The sequence below is a fragment of the Saccopteryx bilineata genome, chromosome 3 (genome assembly GCF_036850765.1).
Source record: "Saccopteryx bilineata isolate mSacBil1 chromosome 3, mSacBil1_pri_phased_curated, whole genome shotgun sequence".
Taxonomy (NCBI): Eukaryota; Metazoa; Chordata; class Mammalia; order Chiroptera; family Emballonuridae; genus Saccopteryx; species Saccopteryx bilineata.
Genome location: NC_089492.1, coordinates 56,782,036 through 56,803,149, shown reverse-complemented (window position 1 = coordinate 56,803,149; position 21,114 = coordinate 56,782,036). Strand labels below are relative to the sequence as shown.

The 21,114-nt window shown below is 42.3% G+C and overlaps 1 protein-coding gene across 11 annotated transcripts in view; it reads right to left on the bottom strand.

The window, feature by feature from the left end:
- Positions 1 to 15,469: 15,469 nt before the first annotated feature.
- FAM110B (family with sequence similarity 110 member B) overlaps positions 15,470 to 21,114 on the bottom strand; it is a 161,578-nt gene continuing 155,933 nt past the window's right edge. For all 11 annotated transcript variants that reach the window (XM_066266161.1, XM_066266163.1, XM_066266160.1 and 8 more), the window contains one exon: positions 15,470 to 17,320. In XM_066266161.1, the coding sequence (XP_066122258.1) occupies positions 15,884 to 16,996 (1,113 nt within the window). In that variant the 5' untranslated portion in view covers positions 16,997 to 17,320 and the 3' untranslated portion in view covers positions 15,470 to 15,883. The remainder of the gene's footprint in view (positions 17,321 to 21,114) is intronic.

Sequence of the window (21,114 nt, the reverse complement as noted above, 5' to 3'; positions counted from 1 at the left end):
TCACGTACCAACCAATGCTCTGTCAGACAATAAATCAATGTGACAGTGCTCTTGACCCAACAGAAATAATACTTTACCTGTTCCCAAGGTAATATGATGAGGTTTTTCTGAAATGTTTTGAGTCATGTGGTATTACTATAAGGACATAAGCTTTTCAATAAACTAGCTAGAAGTCAGACATCTAAACGAGACTTACCCTGCAGAATATTTACTGTGGGAGATAAAACATACATTCTCACAGAGATGTCATTTCTTAAAATATTCTGGAGCTGTTTTTGGAATGGTTCTCAAGGTACATTTCTAAAGAAACTACTTAAGAATTATCAATGTGTCCTTACTGTACAGTTATATCTTATTTTAAAATAAAAATAAAATTTGCTGACTCATATTATTTTCTTTTGGTTGTTTCCCAAAACATATACAATTTCTGAACATGAACATAATCCATCTAAAGTGAAATGTATCCTACTTCAGGTCTGCGCTTCAAGTTCACACAACAAGGACAGGGCTAAGGGAAGCCACTGAGCAGCAAAGCCTTGATTTTTAGAGTAGAAAGCAGACTTTTATGGTTGGGCATGCTGTGGGAAGAAAACCTAGTATACAAGATAACTACTACATCTAACACTTAGTAAAACTCAAAAGCTTAGTAAGTCTGATCCAAGACCAAATGCAGGTCTGACGCCCAAACCAACTGCTGTTCAAAACCACACCTGAGCTTCCCCAAATTCTGTTCTGAGGGTAGCTAAGCAGGGGCTGGACTACCAGGGGTCCTTCGTTTTTGTCTCTAGCTGCACAGTTTCATCATCCCTGAGTGTCTGGCAAATACAATTTTTCATGGGGACTTGGAAAATTTGGAATCATCGCATTGTGTTGCATACCGTTCCATTCATTCATTCACTCATTTGCTCACTGTTGTCATGAACTATTATGCTTATTAGGAGGCAGGCATAGTGCTAGGTTTTGGAGCAATCTGTGTGTTTAGAGTACAATGGATGGACAGACAAAATTAGCAACTTTTTCACCTGTGTGGATAGCGAGAATTATGGAGAAATGATCATCTTTTTCTTTTTTCTTTTATCAGTTTTTTTCTAGTTTCTCTATAGTTATTCTGTATTGCTTGCATAATAAGAACAAGTAAGTTTATGTTTTAAGGTGGCCATAATTTCAGAGGTAGCCCCTGACTTGGGGTGGCCAAGCGGGCCATTCCTAATAGTTCGCTGAATGTTCCAGCTGAGTGTTCTACTCTGCGTGCTCTAATAAATCTTCATTCAGACCAGTTTCCAAGGAGAATACAAATCTAAGAAACTGGCTCAAGTCCTAAGCAAGTATTCAATGTATTTAAATGAACAGACTCCATACATAGGGCATTGGTCTGAGTCTTTGTTAAAAGCGACAAAAAAACACAACTCAAATTAATGCAAAAAGTTGAGGGGATGCCTTTATTTGGGCTAACAGAACCTAAAGTCCAATGGGTACTCCTTTTTCCTCTTGTCAGTACTGGACCTCACTTTAGGTGGTGGCCACCAGAAGCTCCAGGGTCACCCCCACAGGATTTTTTTCTAGCAGAGCCTCTTTTCACTTCTTGAAGCAAGGTTCTCTGATCGGGATGGGATAGTCTAGATTGGCCCTTTATGGGTAACAGGCAGAGGCGGATTTAACTGCAGGCACACCGGTCGTGTGCCCTGGGCCCCAACTTCTGAAGGACCCCACAAAACCCAAACTTTACACTTTTTTCTAATGACATCAAGTTTGGTTTCATATGTGCAATTTTAACATTAATAGTACATAATATTTTTTATTTATTTTAAAGTATGGTTAACATATATGTCTATTTTCTCTGTCTCTCTCTCCTTTTTAAGGGGCCCAATATTTTCTTCTGTGCCCGCAGCCTCAACTGACCTTAATCTGCCTCTGATAACAGGAACACCCTCCGCAGAGCAGACAGAGAACTAGATGAGATGAGGGGAAGTGGCAGGGGTGGGAGGCTAGCCTCAGTACCTTAAGGAAATGAGGGATATTTTGGGGGGAAGGTGGGTACTGCACAGACAGAACCAACAATGTCCACAGCATGATCTCTGAGGACTGTAGCACACAAAGAAATAGCTCAAGTTAATATGCTTTACAACAGCCCACTAATAATTCCCTCACAGTGAACGAAACAGAAACAGTGTATGGGAAAAGGACCGAGTGGGCAGACCTGTGTGCACCTCCTTGTTGTTGGCTATGTGGCCAGAGCCCCAGGGCTAAATGCCAGGGAGGCTGGTTGTTTCTGCAGTCCGGCTATACCCATTCTGTTAAGAATCCACTCAGTGTTGTCACATTGGTGCAATCACACTTAATCAGTGACATTGTTGCTTGGCAAATATTTAGGTATTCATTTTGAAAGAGAACAATAATCGCTAGAGGCTAATACATACACTCTGAGCATTTACAAACCAAAACAACAACAAAATCTAGACTAGGATCTTTACTTGAACTGGTGAGACTGTTAATTCTGAAAGTGTTCTTGACTTGCCTTCTTCACCTACTCCTGCCCTAAATGTCTTGGGTGAATGTCCCTGAAATTTCCCCTTTGTTCTATGGAGAGCCCTGATGTCCCATCATTAGCTATGCATCCTCAGGAATACACTCTCCTCTACCTAATGACACACTGCTGACATTTATATGAAATGCCACTTTATGCAGAAGTCAGCGTTGGAGTTTATAAGTAGTTGTACTGTTCACTGTGAGGTATTTAAAAAGACTGGGCTGTTGTTGCTGCTGGTCTGTGACTGGTGCAGAGGGATCAGTCCTGGTGAGGATGCCTATGTATTTGCTCCAGGCTTCTGAGCAGTTTGTTTTCCAGCTTCGTATATTGTCAGCAGGAACATCTGCAAAGTCCCAGGGTGGAAATAAGAGTAGTGTGTTTAAAATATTGGTTCTGATGGTAAGAAGCAGAAATCAAGAACCGCATGGCAGAGTCCTGTCCCCTCTATTCACACATTTGAATCCCTAAATCAGGTGTCCTCAAACTACGGCCCACAAACTACGGCCCGCATGCGGTCCCCTGAGGCCATTTATCTGGCCCCCTCCGCACTTCCCGAAGGGGCACCTCTTTCATTGGTGGTCAGTGAGAGGAGCACTGTATGTGGCGACCCTCCAACGGTCTGAGGGACAGTGAACTTGCCCCCTATGTAAAAAGTTTGGGGACCCCTGCCCTAAATTATAAATCACAACTTCTCTAAGAAAGATATGAATACACACACATACATATAGATACATATACACACATCTGTATGAAGGCATTCACACAGGAAATCCTGTGGTTCGGCACTTCTAAATCTTCCCTTTCCAATAGCATCTAGAACACCATTCGATCCTGTTTGATGATCCTGTGGCTCCTAGCCTTTCTGGGTCTGCAATGCACAATGTACACATGGATGACTCAGACAAGCACTGTAACTAGGCTTGTTTTCACCGAGTTGCTGCTCTTGGTCTGTTTTCCAGCAAACTGCCTCTTTCTATTTCAAGTTCAGTGCCACAATACAGTTCTGCAAACAGCCCTGAATTACTGTAAGTCAACAAAAATACTGTAGCCTAATTTCTAGACCATGGAAAGTTGTAATAAATAATGAATTCTACAAAAATCTTTATTTCAATAACTCAAGTTCACAACAGCATGCAGCACTTAGTGAAACTTCTCTCCCGCTCCTCCCATGGTCACAAAAGCTCCTATTCCTGTAACAATGCAAAACTTAATTGCTTTAAAGGATATTCAACTGCAGGAAGTCACAATAAAAGGAATAGCAGTGTTCAGTTCAGAGCACGAATTGTCGATCTAGGTTTTTAATTAACTGCACATGCCTACACATCTCTATTTCCCATTTGACCCAAATGATTTTTAGAACCACAGTTAATTTTGTAGATAGACAAAAACCAGAGAGTCTTCCAAAGTGAATTGCAGTTAGAGTTAATGCCCTAACGCCTGGCAGCATGCACGCAAAATGGGTTTTTCCAGATGAATCACAGTGGGAATCTTAATGGGTGGTTTTCCCATTGTCTTCTCAGCAGGAAAAGTCAAATAGATTCATGTAAGGTTTAATGAACAATTTTAACAACAATTTAAAAAATGAAAGACGTGACATGGGGCCATACATGATTTATCACCAAGTGTTTTCTATAATACTAGTGAAAAAAAGGTATCTGAGCTCAAGTAAGGTGGCCAGTTTTTCATATATATATATATATATGATATGTATGTATGGCATGTATGTGTATCTATAGTTATTTTTTATGTTATATATGTGAATATATATTAAATACATTATGTTATATGTATATACATTATATATGTATATATGGTATATGTATAAAGTAAATGTACACTCACTACATAGATACATATATATCTAAATATTTACATTACTTTATTTTAAAGAAAAATAAGTGTTTATTTGATATCATTTATTATTCTGTATTATTTACTTTTTAGTAACATAAATACTATTAATTAAACAAAATAAACTAGGACTAGTAAACAGTGGCAATTATAACAAAAACATAACTTTTTTTTTTTTTTTTTACAGAGGCAGAGATAGACAGGGACAGACAGACAGGAACAGAGAGAGATGAGAAGCATCAATCATCAGTTTCTCGTTGCGCCTTGCGACTTCTTAGTTGTTCATTGATTGCTTTCTCACACGTGCCTTGACCGCGGGCCTTCAGCAGACCGAGTAACCCCCTGCTGGAGCCAGCGACCTTGGGTCCAAGCTGGCGAGCTCTTTGCTCAAGCCAGATGAGCCCGCGCGCGACCTCTGGGGTCTCGAACCTGGGTACTTCCGCATCCCAGTCCGACGCTCTATCCACTGCGCCACCGCCTGGTCAGGCAATAACTTTTTTTATAATGTCCCTTTTGTGATTGACACAGCAGTGCACTTTAGCCTGGATATCCTTCTTGGACAGTTGAATGTCCTAGGCTAAGTTGTGATGCACTGTGGATACAGCAGGTGATGAGGGTGGGCCACGTGTCAGCCTCCACTGCCACCCACCCTCACAGCCCCTTAGCTTATTTCTGTGATTTTTGGAGGACCAAGTTCCCCCAAGAGTGGTTCCTGACTCAAATACATGCAAAAAACAGTTTGCACTAGAGCTGCCTCTCAGACACTCAGGGCTCAGATGAAGACCAGAGAAACAGCTTGTTTGTTGAACCTGTAGTTTCCCAAGGCAGCATTTGATTTATAGAATGTTTTCTGTTCCTTAGGCACTCATTAGGAAATAGCTAGCAGGCCCTACCTGGCCCCCATTTCCTCTTCAGCCCCGCCAGCCTCTGGCAGTTAGATGTGTCTGTAGCCTGGATTGATTTCCCCAGATATCTGCCAGGATCCACCCTCATTTCCTCCTGTTTTTACTCAAATGGCACCCTGAGTAAGCCCACTTTCCATCACTCATTTCTGTCCTATTCTTTATGCTTAAGTGTTTGTCATCATCTGACATACTATATATGACTTATTGAGATATTTCTTGGCTTTCTTGCGAGCAGACCAGAGCACCGTGTGCGTGAGCATTCTGTCTGGTGGGCTCACTGCTGCATCCCCCAGGCACAGTGCCTGGTACAGAGCAGCGACTCACGGAAGGGAAATAGATGGAGACGGCCATGTCCTTGGGGAGCCCTGGGAGGGACCGGACACAGCTAATGGGAAGTGTCTCTCTAAGCCTTTCTGGTCTCTCCGCTCAGATGAGGACTCTTAAAGTGACCTTGGGTTCTCTCTACCCCACAGTCACTCAACAAACATTAAGCTCTTATATCCAATGCACACCAGACAGTTAAGCTAGGCAGCGGAGACACACTAGTGGGGAAGAGAGTGCTTGTCTTCAGGGAGGCTACCTCCTGGTGGGCACATGTAAAAGCACAGCAAGAGGAAAGTGGAGTAGCAGAATGTCACAGATTAGCTGTAGCTTTGCCACTAGGCAAAGTGTTTGCTCTCCATTTATTTTCTCCCATAAACCTGAATGTACAAAAAAGCAACTCAATCACCAAGAAATGAGGGTTAAGAGCAAATAAATGCTAAAGAAGAGAAGCTGCTTCATGTTTCCTTTTCAGCTGGAAATCAGCCTTCCTATCTGCTGGTCTGCATAGAATTCCAAATCCCCTGAATGAATCCCCCCAAATCACCAGGATTTTAATTTTAAGAATAACTACTGTGTAATTTTACCCTCAGAACATTTGTCTGCAATAAATTCTTTAAGAAATCCAACATATGAATACATATAAAAACACACAATCATGTAAGTGAAGAAAGCACAAATTTTTTTTCAACTATTAGACTGGATTTAAAAGGCATCAGGTGGTGAATTAAATGGTGAAAACAAAATCCTGGGAATCGGAAATGCAGTTCAGACCTCAATTCACAGATTTCTTAAATCAAAGAAATTCTCACCAGATGGAAGCAAATCCAAACACTCAAAGCAAGGGTTTCTTCAGAAGAGCGGGTTGGTTTTATATCAGGTGCAGTACACTGAGATGCTCTGAGAATTTTGAAATATGGACCAAACACATGAAGGTTTTGTCTAGACCTATGGAGTCATGTTTCTGCAGCTGCAGGCATAAGCCCCACGCTCCCCAACCGTCAGCCGTCAGTGCATTGGGAGAAAACAGGAAAAGCTTTGGTGAAATACCCACAGGCCTGTGAAGTTACTAATGAAATAGTTCACTATTTTCCATAAAAAGTGCTCAGTAGCTCAAGTCCTTAAAATGGTCTAGCATTCAATAAAGGAAAGTGAGGTAACTGGAATGTTTGGAGCACCTGTCTGCTGGAAGCTGAGCTTGTGCGGCACACAAATAACTCACCTGGCTGCTATTCTCCATCTACTGTGAGAGAGGGGAAACCACTGAAAAAGATCAGGTATACCTAGAAATCCTTGAAATCCCTAATCTTATTTACACGTATGAAGGCAAAACATGTTGACCTAAGCGCTTTGGGAGGCGTGTAATGAGAGTTCTCCCTCCCTGTCTCCTCCTTGGAGTTGAACTTTCATGTGTTATCAATTACAAGACACCGCAGTTTAATTCAGTGAGGGAGCATTTGCGTTCACGCATGGCTTGCCTTTTCTTCTTCTTCCCTCGTTAGCAGAATTGTCAGAGACCAGGATGGTGAACTCGTGGTTGAGAGGTCAGGGTGTACACACTGAAAAACTAAAATGGGAGGTGTTTCTGAACCAGGTTTCCCTTGGAGACAGTCAGCCAGGAGGATACCTCAGTGGTAATATCCAGTAGTGTTAGCTTGAGTATGTATTTTTACATAAAGGATAAACATTTGTATTTTGGCAAAAAAAAAATGTATGTTACCCCTTGACCTTTGGGATAAATAGGAGGGAGTCAAGATAAAAATCATGTCTTCAGTGTTGGATTGTCTCCACTCCCCACGACACAAACACACACTTTAGAGCTGAGCTTCTTACTGTTTGCACTATGGTACCTAGTGAATAGAAGACTCCACTTCCTTCCAGGGTGGATGAACAGTGAGTGAAAAATATTATTACAAAATGTCTTTATACAGAAAGGTCCATATCACCGGCTCCCATTGCCTTAAACACGCTGTCTCTTCATTTCATAAGAATAAATACTAAAGAAAGAGGCTTTTAGATGCCAACCCTAGTCTCCATTTGTAAAATGATGGGGTCACTGATGGAGATAGGAGGAGGACAAGGAGAAGTTGATAGGAGACTTTGCTGCCACCAGGTGGGATTAGATGAGAAGTTTGGTTTGAGCACAACCATTCATTTCATAGATACATTTTATTCACCAACCCTGTGCCAGGCACTGAACTAGGTAAAGAGGGTTAAAAAGTGCCCAAGATAGACAATAACTTTTTGAATAACAGAATTTCAAACTGTGGCAAGTGTCAGGAAGGAAATAAGCAGGGGACAGATTAACACGAGGGATCGAGTTCCCATCAAGTGGCAGAAACGGTCTGCTGAGGCATTGACAGCTGAAGAGAAACTAAGACTCTAAGATGAGAAAGTAGCGGTAAGATGGACTAGCAAGAGAGAAAGGGTCTGTTAAGGAAAAGCAGCATGATCCTGGACCTGGGAGAGGCTTGAGAAGAGCTTGTATATTTTGCAGCACAGAGTGGAGTGGAGAGAATGGAGAGCCCAGGGGGCAGGGTGGGGAAGAGACAGGTCTATGGGCCAAGGTACAGCATTTTTTATTTTGTCATAACTGCAATGGAAAACCATTGAAAGGCTTTAAACAGTGATCGTGGGCAGCCATTCAGGAACTACGCTAGTGTTCCCGATGAAAGGTCTGGGGGCCGGGCCGGTAGTGTTCCCGGTGCCCTGGGAATAGACAGAGACTGCAGTGTGATTCCAATCTGCCCCGTCTGTTATCACAGCTGGCAAGTCGTCTTAAATGTGTGCTTTTTTTTTAATTTCTGAAAAGAAAAACTCTATAAGGCTGGTACTTGTAATTATGATTCTAAAATATATCAAAAGTATTTTCAAATATCTGACAACTATAGCATTTCTCACTGTTTTCCACTTAGTAGTATTGAAAGTTATCTGTGAAAGTAGAAGCACTAGAGTGTTGACATATTTTAGAATCTTCTGGAGGGCATTTGTTACAAAGGCAGATCCCTGGGTCCAGATCCTATGAGTCAGTCTCAGGAGGTCTGCAGGGGTGTGCAGGAATTTGCTTTGTCCTGAGAACTCAATAAATTCAAATATAGTGTTTTGGGGAAACTCTGAGAAAGCATGAGTTAGAGCTGGTCGTCGGACACTGCCTCCTACTGGACTGACAAGGTGCCTGTTTGCCACCTGGAAAGAGCGCTTCCCAACACTCAGGATGGCTTTAGGTTGTGCTGCAGTAAAAAGCAACCACCAACTTTTAGGTGGCTTTCAAGGACAGAGTTTGTGCCCTGGGGTTTACCTACCATTCTGGGTTGGGGGTGAAGGGCTCTGTTCCACATTGTCCTCAGTCAGGACCCTTATGGCGTTTCCACCGTCTGGAACCCTGCCGGCTGCCCTGTCAGGGGAGGAGAATTGGACTGGCTCTGAATCTCCTCCAGGCTGTTATATGTGTCGCTTCCATTCATGGTTCATTGTCCAACCTAACACTATGGGGTGTGAAAATGCAATCCTCTTGTTGAGTTAAGGAGAAGGAAATGAATATTGGAATCAGCAGCAATGTCTGTCCCAGGGGACACAGGAATCAGAGAAGCCAAGCCTGAAAAAGTGGTGCCTAAGTTCTTGAGGAGTTCTGGGCATCTATGAACTTGTGCAGGTACTCAAATCTTATTAAAGTTGAGGTAATCATTTCCTAAATTTCCAGAGCCTTTTTAGTGTCTTAATCTTTGTTAAGTATTTCTTATTTGCTATGGTTAATTGAATAATGTACATTAACAGGAAATCTCCTAGTTGAAGTTTCTTTAAGTATCTGATAGTTTTTGAGACAAGGAACACTGCATAGGAATAACAGAGCATATGTTGACAAAGTTGCTTCCACTTCATGTGAAGAAAGTTTAGTGGTTCAGCTTCACAGTTCCCTGACCAGGCACTTCGAGAGCGTTGCAGAACACTGGTCTCCTTGGGCCCAGCCCCAGTCAGCCCCAGTCAACCTGCTCTACCATTCTGGCTGACTCTTGCCACCTCATTTCTCTGCATCTGCTTTCTCCTCTGTAAAATTTGATGGAGAGGGACAGTTGATCACTAATGTCCCTCCCAGATGAACCTGGAAGCTTCAGTCTTAATCGGATCAAATATGATGAATATGTAGTTTTGAGTCACTCATTTGATAGAAGAATCACAAACCAGTACACACACTAGCGTTTTAAGTTTTGAGAAATATTCTTCAATACAACTTACTGCAGAGGAGCACACATGGCCCCCACCATACTAGGTGCTAAAATTTCATGATGGAATGCATCTGAAGAGATGCTTTATTACTTTTTCCACTTATTGGGTGCATGCCTTTGAGTTGCTTAATCCTAAGACCCCTCATGGGCAAACAGATTCTAACACTCTCATGAGAACAGGATGAGATAATGTGACAAGTTAGCATCATATCTAAGACATATTGGTAGTTGTTTCATGAATGTGAAATGAATGAAATGCTCAATGAATGAAAGACTGTAACATTATTACTATTCTAATAACTTTGCACGTTGCTGTGTACCTGGCCACCTTAAATTCTGTAGACATCTGACTACCTAAAAGGTTTATGGAGATTCCATTCAGAGAAAAATCCCTTTATAGACTTCATTTCTTTTTACCCAATTAAAACTATCACATGCACCTGAGGCATAAAATGTACTTCAGTGAACTGCTTGGGTTCCACAAGTCCTGCCTGCCATTCCAGGTGCCATGACAAGATGAACCCAGTTTTCTCTAAGTTTTCATATCCTCACACCTCAACCTAACGCTCCCAAAGCAGCGTACAGGGCTGTCACAAAGTCCCAATGCCAAGAGCACACACACGGCCAAGGCTTTTGCTCTCATTTTATAGATGAGAGAACAGAGGCAAACTCTTAGGCAGATGGGTCTCAGTTATTGGAGGAAGGGGTTCCAAAAGATTGTGGAGGCCTACATCTGTCTGGCTTTTCCTTCTGCTGGGTTTCTGCCAAAGCAAAGGGGCATGAGCTGAGCACATGAAAGAAACCCTCCATGAAGGTGACTTGTTCAGAGCTGAACACACAGCCAGCAAGCCTGTGATCCTCATAGTGCAGTTCTTGGATGGTTGATAGAACTCTGGCATTGTACAAGGCTAAGGGGATGAGGCAGGTTTGACACTTTCAATATGGTGGTGTCTTTGCTGAGTTAAGAATCTTTTCAGTTCCTGACCACACTTAACCTTTTTATTCCTTCCCTAGTGCATCTTTTGGTCTGAAAACACCATGAAAATCTTCAAGGATGGGGGAATGGAGTGATGCTGATTCAACAAATTGTGAAAATCTGTTTCCTGATTATTGAATTGTGGCCAGACATTTTCCTCTACTGTTTGCCCTTCTAAAAGTCCTTGATCAAAATAGGCAGGATGTGGCTTCAAAATATAACACTTCCAGCACTGAAAAAATGCAATTCTAACAGCCTTGTGTCTTTGAACTCAATGGGCTGTATGTTACTCTTAATAGAACAGCTCAAGTCCTTTTCTAAATTTTATTGGTTACCATTTAGGTAAGAGTGAAATTGCTGAAATTTGGACTGTTTGGATATGCTTATATAAACAGGCAGAAGATAAAATAATGAAGATGAAAATGAATGTAAGGGCACTTATGTTTTTAAGTACAACACCACTCAGTCTGCCTCTTACCTTGAGCTGGGTTGCACAGAGGGTAGGGTTGGAATCTTGGACTTGAGTTCAAGTGCCATTCTGTTACTTGCTTCCACTGAGATCTTAGTTAAGGGGCTTAATCTCCTTGGCATTGAAGTTCTTAACCTCTAAAATGGGACAATAACTACTACCTTCAGTTCATTGTGATTACATTAATTGAGTAAGTGGCATAGGACTTAAACATGATAGGTTAAAAAAATATACTCAATATTTAATAAGGGTCTTCTACTATATATACTCTGGCCTACATGTTATGCACAGCCCAACTCTGAGGTTATAGTTCACATCATAATTATCTGATTTTGTAAATTTACTAAGACAGGCTTTTTTCCTGGAAGAAAATAAAATGTTTTGGGGAAGATATACCATTTTAAAATTCCCACGAAGTCACTATTTAGTCTAGCCAGCCTAAAGGAAAAAGACAACATAGGAACTCAAAATAATCTCCCTGGTTGATGGTTGTTTTGAATCTTGAAAGAGCAAGAGTTTGCAAGGTCAAGAAGGGAGGAGAAAGCATTCGTTACAGAATGAAAAGGAACTGAAACTTATCACTAGTGGTGATTTCAAAACATGTTCACAAAGTCTTTGATATTCCTTCCATTAAAAGATGAAGTCTAATCCTTTCTATAAGTGTGGGATGATTTAGTGACAAGCTTCTAAATGAACTGAATGTGGTGGGTGGGTGTTCTTTAGAATACTGGATCATGAAAGGCATGTGACTTCTTCCCTGCTTTCTCTTGGGTCATTCTCTCTGGGCGAAGCCAGATGCCATGTTGTAAGAAATCTTGCCAATACCACGTGAGCCATCTTAGAATTATATCCTCCAGCCCTAGCCAAGCCTTCAGATGATACCGCCCTGACTAATATCTTGTCTGTAGCCTATGAGATACTCTGCACCAGAACCTTCTGGCTAAGCCACTCTAGGATTCCTAAACCACAGAAACTGAGATAATATTGTTTTAATTTGTTGAGTTTTGAGAATGTTTGTTACACAGCAATAAATCATTAATGCAGTGGTAAGAAGTTCACAGTGGTAACTTCCTTGGTTGGAGCCTGGTACCTAGAAAGGGTGGCAGAAGGGACAGAGAAGATGAGGTCTGAAAGGCAAATGCCTAACATTCTTTGTTCAGAAGCTAGGATTTATACTATAAGCAAAATATTCAAGCTAGAGGATGTTTTAATGTAGAGGACACCTTTACATAGCATTTTTTCATAGTCAGACTTTGATTTTGATATCTTGGGCATAAAATGGGATGAGAAGAGATGGCTGAGGGGAGACTTCCAGTTAGGAAGTTCTAATAGATCAGGTAAGAGAAGAGAATTAGAACAAAGACAGTGGCAGAGGAGGTAGATATGGGAGGACCGCCTTAAAATTTGGGGGTTTTCAGAGAGCAACCAGTTTCCAGGGCCATCTAGTGCAACTATGCTTCACTTTGCACTGGGTAGAGCAGTGGTTTTCAACCTTTAACACTGGGGACCAGTGCAAATGGATTTATTAGGGGACCACTAAGGCAGAAATCATCCTCAGCATAAGTGAATTTGACCAAGATCATTGGGTCTATAATCTTCATACATCAGGGAGATTAACTCTTTCACAAACTAACTCAAATTTTCTGGTGGACCAGTCTGCAAATGGGCAGTTGAAAAACATTAGTGTGGAGGATAAAAGTGTGCTGAACTATATGACAACCCTGTATTTATACCAACATCATACATACATACACACACACAATATACTTATTTTCATGCAAAAATTAAATGAGCATTTTGCTAAAAAGTCTTTACAATTAGGAAACATCCCCCTCTTAGAATTTACGATTAAGCATTGGAATTAGTCCTTTATAAAAACTGTAATTTCAAGAACAAAAAATGGGTTCCCGCCTTCCATAAAGAGAACCAAAAAGTCTCATATTTGTCCATTGTACAAATAAGACCACAGGATATTTATGAATTATAATGAGATGAGTGATAGCCCTGTTGGGATACAATTTAATGTGGTTTTGAAATATTAGAAGATTCAATAGAATCTGACTGAAACAGCATAGGGCAGTGATATTAAATTAGTAAAGAAGTGCTCGTCTCCCAACCAAACTGGTTTCCTGAGAAAAAGAACATCTATTTTTGATATTTCAATAGCCCCAGAAAGAGCTTGATATACAAATGCTAAGTCTTGAATATTAAAAATGGCCACATTTCTATTCCAATGATTAAGGAAAAATTTTAGTGTATCTGCGTGTATTTTCATCCTGTTATCTTGCATGCACTATATAATCACCACTCATAGCTGAATTTCAAAATATTTCTTTGGGGAAGTAGGATTCTAATTGAACTAAAAATTAATCAGAGAACCAGAATAAATTCAAAACCAGTAGGGAGAGTCAAGGAACCAAATTTGATTTTCAGAAGGAAAATGTTTATGAACAATAATAGTTGGGAATCGCATTATTTCTGTTTCTGAAAATGACTTTTTTATGTAATACTTTTTCTACATTTATATATTATATGGAATTTTGAAGAAATGTTAATCTTCAAATAACTTGATTCAATAAATACTGTTGAACACTCAATGTCCTAATAGGAGATAAGACATTTCCACTAACTAAGGGGACTACAAATAAATGTGAAAATCTAAGTTCCTTGAGACAGAGACTATATTGTTGACCATAATAGTCACGGGTCTATTGTGAGGCCTGAGAAAGGGAGTCCACCCAACAAATGACCTGCTGCAAGAAGAATGAATGATTGACTATTGTATGAACAGATGTCATGTTAATGATGTTGGCCGTGTATAATAAGAACAAAGCTATGCATTTCCAAGGTATGTCTCCACTGTAAGAACTCATACATATTTATAACTGAAGAGTCTAGTGAAAGATGTGAAAGATTTAGATGTTTAAGAAAAGATAAAAATAACTGAAGTGTGAACTAACTAAAGAAGAGGCAGCATATTTTAAGAAACCTGATGCAACATTGCTACAGCTACTATTAAGAACACTGCTGTTCAAAATAATTATGATATAGTGAAAATAACTTGGTGAAACAAAGTTTCTTCAAGACTATCAAAAATGTGCTTCTGGCTGACATTCCAAAGTTAAACTTTTGTGGAGGGAGCAAAGGAAAGTACAAAGAGAAACCACCACCATTAGTGCCTGCACCAGAGCTATTTATTAGTGTAACTTTTTCTTTTTTTTTTCTTTGAGATTTCATAACAACTGAAGTATGTACAAAGTCTTACAGCATTTATACCATAAAAAGTTTCTTATTAGCTGATGAAGTCTAAGGTAGTGCTCTTGGATTTCAGAGCATAACTACAAAAGTAATGAAGCAGACCACTGCATGTGTGCCTCTGCTACCACACCACAACTGTCCCCTGGTTGACAGCTAACTGGAAGACAAGTTATTGGGGAGAAAAGGGAACAAGTTGATATGTAGCACTAGAGACCATGGGGCGTGGGGGTGAAGCTATATGAATGTCATGTTTCTATAGTTCCCAAAGCTGTAACCAAGGTCTACAGCCTGAGAAAATAACATATGCAAGACAACACAGTCACACTGCTCAGATATGGTCCAGCTACCAAAGTTGTTCACTGTTGATATGGAGGCTCAGTACTGATATGGCTGGTTATTTGTTTGTGTTCATGTCTTCAGATAGCTCAAACCTGGACAAGCCCGGCTCCCCTCTCCCAAATAAAACAACAACAAAGCAATGGAGGAGAGAGGGATGAGAATCAGCATGGGATTAATTACTGACCAAAAAAACAAACCCCCCAAATTTTAAGATGTTGGGTAACAGCTTTAGATGGCCATTCCTGTCAGAAGATTAACAGTAGAAATCTCTGAATCAACCCAAATCAGAAAAATATCAACAAAACCCCATTCAACCTCCCAGATATAATCACCTCCGCTGCATCTGATTGTCTGTTCTTGGGGTCAGTATTACACAGAACCACCAACATTTATATACACACTGAGTAGGACACAGAAAGTAGCATCATTGTCCCAACCATTACTTTAGCAAGTGGCAAGAGAATTGCACCATGTAAGTGATTAACATTAGGCTCACCACTTTCTTCCTCAGAAAACCCAGCCTGGTTCTACCTTAGGTCAGTCATTCTATCTGTTTGGTAGCAGATCCCATTTATTTCCCCATTGTTTTGGTCTCACATGTAGGCAAATTGGCTTTTTATTTCAAAAAGATTCTACTTTCAACTTAAAAGCCAGTTGATAAAACTTTTAATAAGACACAACAGCGCGGGATATAAAACACAAGAACCACATAAATATTGAAGAAGTTGTATACCGTTTCTGTGTAAACAGTTTTGCTTGAGATCAAAGCCCTAATCAGATTCTGGACTGAAACTTTTGGCAGATGACGTATGTTCAGCCAGGCTCTGCAGGATGGTTGACATGGATGCCAGGTCAGTCCCCATGTTGACAGGCATGCAACTTGAAAACATTGCACAACAAGCAACACAAAGAAAGTGGAGAAGCTCACAACACTTCAAGGAGACCTCACAACCTTCACAACTGTGTATGCACAGACAGAGACCCACCCCTTCCCTCCTTTGCACGCATTTTCTCTTACACGTGGGAGACCTTCTGTGATTCTCTAGCTTGTTTGATGCTATATAACCACTTGATGATCCTAGCATTTCTTTCGATCGCAGAAATGCCATATGGCACCCGGTCATTGGCACTGTCATCATTTCTAAGGTCACTGTTACTGTCCTGAGACTGTTCACAGTCTGAGCTGATCATACTTGCACTGCGGAAGTTGAGGGATATGATGTCAGAATTAGCCCTTGCAAAGTTTTCCATTCCAAGGTTTTCCAGCTCTTCGGGGTCCAGTCCGCAGTAGTTAAAGAACCTCTCCACGTCTGCGTCCACCCGGAAATATCTGTCACTCAAGTCCGACTTAGACCGCTGGAGGGAGGGTCTTCGGCTGACTCCGCAAGCTGGTTCCACAGGGTCGACTTCAGGGGACTTCATGGTGGCCATGGCAGCGACCTTGGGTTTGGGAGGCAGAGGCGGAGCGGAGCTACTGCAGGCGATCGCTTTTAAGGGCTTCACACTGGTCACTTTGCGGATGTCCGAGGAGCTGTGGGAGACGTGCAGGAAGGACTCGGCCGTCTGCTCCAGCAGCCTCCTGCCCACGTGGGAGCTGCTCTCCTGCGGGCTGCCCCGGCCCTGCGTCGGGTACACCTTCAGGGACTCGGCGAAGGAGTGTCGGTGCAGGTCGGTGGCGTCCGGCCTGTGCGGCGGCCAGTTTCGGGAGCTGTGCTTGTGGCCCGAACCCGAGCTGGAGCCTTCAGAGCTGTTGATGATGTTCTTCAGGATCTCGAGCTTCAGCGTCTCCCTCTGCACGCCGCTCTCGGTCTTGGCGTTCGGCCCGAACACTTTGAGCGTGGGGCTGCCCAGCGCGCGCTTGGCGCCGGGGCACACCGGGGGCTTGGCCAGCACGGCCGGCTTCACTGGCTCCTGCTTGGCGTTGATGACCTCCTGACTCTTGACATACTTGGCCTTGTCGGCCTCCAGCCTCTCCACGGCGCTGAGTCTTTTGGGGTTGGGCTCGGCCTGCCTGCGAAAGTAGTCGGGCCCCTTGTTGAGGATGCGCAGGGGCACGGCCGAGGTGAAGGTGCCGGCGGGGCTGACGGGCTTCACCATGCTACCTGTCTGTAGGGTCTCCGTGGGCATGGTGGGCGGTCTCTCCCCGGCGGCCGTGTTGGATTCTCTTCTGGGCGCCTCCGGATGCGCTGAACAGACACATGTACCCGAAGCACAAAGGGCAGCAGACGGACCCTGGTACCTGAGTGTCAGCAGCAGCGGCGGCAGCAGCAGCGCCTCATCTCACGGCCCATTAACCACCACTGTGGCTTTAGTTCACTTTCCCCTGCCAGGCAGCCCCGGCACAAAGAGGCCACCAGCCACAAGTTCCTTCAATCTGTTCCGCCTCCACCTTTCTTTTCGCCGAGAACGTGGGAGTCTCCTCCAGGTCTTTGTGTTCAACTGCAGGCAGAGCTGAAACACAAAACAACCAACCGCGGGTTAGGATGGGCCAGTGACATCACGGATGTAGCAACCGAGAAACCCCGCGGCGCCGCCTCCGCCCGCCGCCCGCCAGCTCCGGAGCTCGGTTCCCGCGGCGATTCCGGCTCACAGAGCACACCGCGGGGCTGGGGTCCGAGCCTGCGCCTCGCGTGCCACCGGCAGAGGCCGGCCTCTGTGAGAAAGGGGCTGACATTTCCCACGCACGGACTCTTCCAGCTGTCTCCCCATTGGTGGGAACCGCCTCCGATCACGCCCGGTTGGCATTATTTATGTCAAAACCCAGGAAATGCTAGATGAATGTAGAAGTGTGGGTTTAGCAAAGCCTGGTTACCAGTTCGTTATATGCCGCTGGGTTCCTAAGAATCCCTATCTGGTTTAGGCTATAACAACGACAATGGTGAATTGTGTCTCTTTTACAATGAAGCAAAACTTCAGACTTCTTACCATCCATCTCTCAATTAACACTTGACACAAGCACTTCTTAACTCTTCAAAAACTAAAACGATAGGCAGAAATGGGAATGGCAGCCACTATGAAAAACGTTTTAGAAATCAATGTTTCAGTTATCCCATTTTTTTGCCAACCAATATATTTGAAAACACCTTTTCCTGGAAATCAAGAAGACTTATGAAGTTCATTCAATCATAAGCTTATTTTTTAATTAGAAAGAAAAGCTAAAAATACTTCTAGATTAACAACAGAAGCAGACAATTTGATTTTAAATGCTCCATTAATTTTCCCACTTAATGAACAGAAATCAAAAGTTTCTTTGTGGTCTGTATTCCCCCAACCCCCTAAACAAAATCTTAAGATGTCAATCATACCTAAAATGTTACTGTATAAAGAACTTGCAGAATAGTCAAGCATTCATAGGACTAATTCATGGCTTTCTGAACTTGACTAACCCTATCCCCACATCCCCAACCAAAACCAGTATAATGAAACACTTCTCAATCTTTCTATATATATATATATATATATATATATATATATATATATATATATATATATATAAATATATACAGAGTTTTTCTGCTTTCAAAACAATATACTGTAGCACTTATCTCTGCAGCCCTGGGAACAGCTCCTCTTTCCTGTTACTGCTGGCAGAGAACATTTAGGAAAACATCAGCATTTGAAAGTAACTGGTTAAAGACCTTTCTCTAGCATCTCTGGTTATAATTAGAACCATTATCAGAGTAATATATTCAACTTATATGTCAAGTAACTAATTTTCAAAATAAGTCAAGTGCTATTACTATAAAATCATTTGCTCTCATGGTAGGAAAAGGAAATGTCTATTAATAACAACTGTGTGTGGGGGGCTGATATCTCTCCTTATCGTCTTTGAAACTTTTAATCTCTAAATACACCCATTGCCATGTTTCGTTAGAAACAATTTTGGTAATCTGCAAAAGGATTTGTGCTAATAAAAATATTAGAACATATAGCCCCAAGGCAATTCCTACATAATGATTTCCTTTAATTGTGTGGTTCTATTATAATTCTTCCATTTAGTTTTTTTAAAAAACCCACCCCCTCTTATGAAGAAAAAGTAAGATTGTACTTTGAACATATTTTGAATGAAAAGCCAGAAGAGGAGCAATGGTTACTCTGCCAAGACTCTGGGTCAGCCCACCCATAATCCTGGGTCTATTTGGGTCTGCCCATCAATCACCCTGGGTCCATCTCCCTGGGAAAATGAACTGGGGTCCACTTCACTAAGAGGGCTCACGGCCAGACTGAGCAGCAGAGCCTGGGCTGTGAGCCAAACCCTCCCGTTCACACCCAGGGCACTGAGTGAGGGTTGCCTCCAGGACAGGTCATGTTTCTCTTGACCATGTGTGACATCTTCACTGATTGCCCCTGCAGCTTTCAAAATTCATCCAGGGAGGGGACAGTGCCAGAAGGCCTGGAGATGGAGTAAAAAGACAGGATTGCTATCTGCACCCATCACCTTCCCACCTAAAGACTATAGCAAACTCCAGCCAGCAGGAAGATGTCCCACTGGCAATAGGAGACAGAGTGTATGCCTCTTCTTCTAGGGCCTTGTGTCCTCACCTATTAATGACATGAGGTTCTTGGACAAGATTCCTATCCCTTCTCCATCTAAAATCATGTGATTCTGAGGAGCTAACAATGAGTTATTTCCAATTTCAAAACGGCAACTGGGAACCCATGACTGAACTTCTCTATAGTTCCTGCATTTGCTGTTCTCAGAAAAATATTCTTTGAATGATAAGCTGTAGTTAATATATAACATCCACTGGCATGTAAACTCATAATGGCCTGTCTTCTAACTCCTTCATATTAGAACAGAAGCCCCAAACGTCCACCACTACTGAGCTGACTTTCCATCCTGCCCTGTTTGTTAAGGCAGGCTGTGGTACCATTTGGAACACTCCATAAAAATCATTACTCTCAACTCGTCAGACTGAGAAATATCTATTTTCTAGGAATTATTATTTGGAAAGCTCACTGTCTTCCTTTCACACTTTCTTTCTTCACAGAAAAGAAGGCATGAGAATGGGTAAACAGACACCCCTAGGAAGGCTCCTCTGGGCACTCACACCACCCAACCTTAGGAAGCAAATGAGACCTAAAACCAGTGTGAAAGAATTATGTTAGAAAAAAATTAATTCTCTGTAACTACGCTTCATTTACTTTCGTTTCTCTCCCTCTCCTTCATTCCCCTGTCATTGCCAATTTCCCTAATAGTTTCAACACACTGATGATATTTAGAAATGGCCATAGAAGTTTTAGTTTGAATTCTTTCACAAGAATAAAAAAACATCTTACTGGAAGAATTGAAAGCCACAGAACAAGCTGTAGAAACTGGCTGGGATGCCACAAGATAATGAGATACAATCTAAATTTTCTAACTGTTTTAGCCAACAAACTCAAGCTACTTCAAAAACACTGAAGGTGGCTTTGGCTACTACTCTTAATATTTCCATAATTCTTAACTTCTGTTCTACTTTTCAATGTTTAGTGTTGGCTGGGACAGAGCTGTAAGATCCTGGGGTATTGTATGATGTACACCAGGTGCATTTGAGAAAGCTAGTTGGATGGTAAATGACACACTGGAGCTACAATTCAATGTCATCAACATGATAAGCACGAATTGTGTTCAGAGAGCACTGTGTTACATGACCCTTTGCTGACACAGCCCTGCCGCAGTCCTCTGACACCTGGATGACATGACCCTCTGCGGACACAGCCCTGTCGCAGTCCTCCGACACCTGGATAACACAACCCTCTGCAGACACAGCCCTGTGCAGCCCTCCAATACCTGGATAAGCCCCTCAGGTGTGGCTAAGCACTGACGGGAAGAGGCCAGGGGTTGGGGTGGGAACTTCAATTTCCTCTTAGTTTTGTTTCAGGGAAGGAAAACGAGTCTCAGCCACACAGGGTTTCATAAAAAGTTATACAGCTCTACTTGATCTCTGACTTATGTAGGGCTAAGGAGAGAGAATACAAGCCTGAGGGAGAGAGAACTTCCATTCACCAACCATTTTGGCTACATTCTATCCCACTGGGTATCCACTTGAGTAATTCATGAAGGATAAAAAGGAATGGAGAATAAAAAATTGTTGGAGCTGAGGTACAAAATGGCCCAATGAGTCAGGGCAGACATGAGCTCAACAGCAACCTGGCCTGGGGGTGATCAAGGGGCAGAGCCCTACAGCGCCCTCCCATTGAGGACCTGGCCAGAGTCACATCTGTGTGGGAGTCCTGGTCTGTGTGGGGAGGGCACAGAGGAA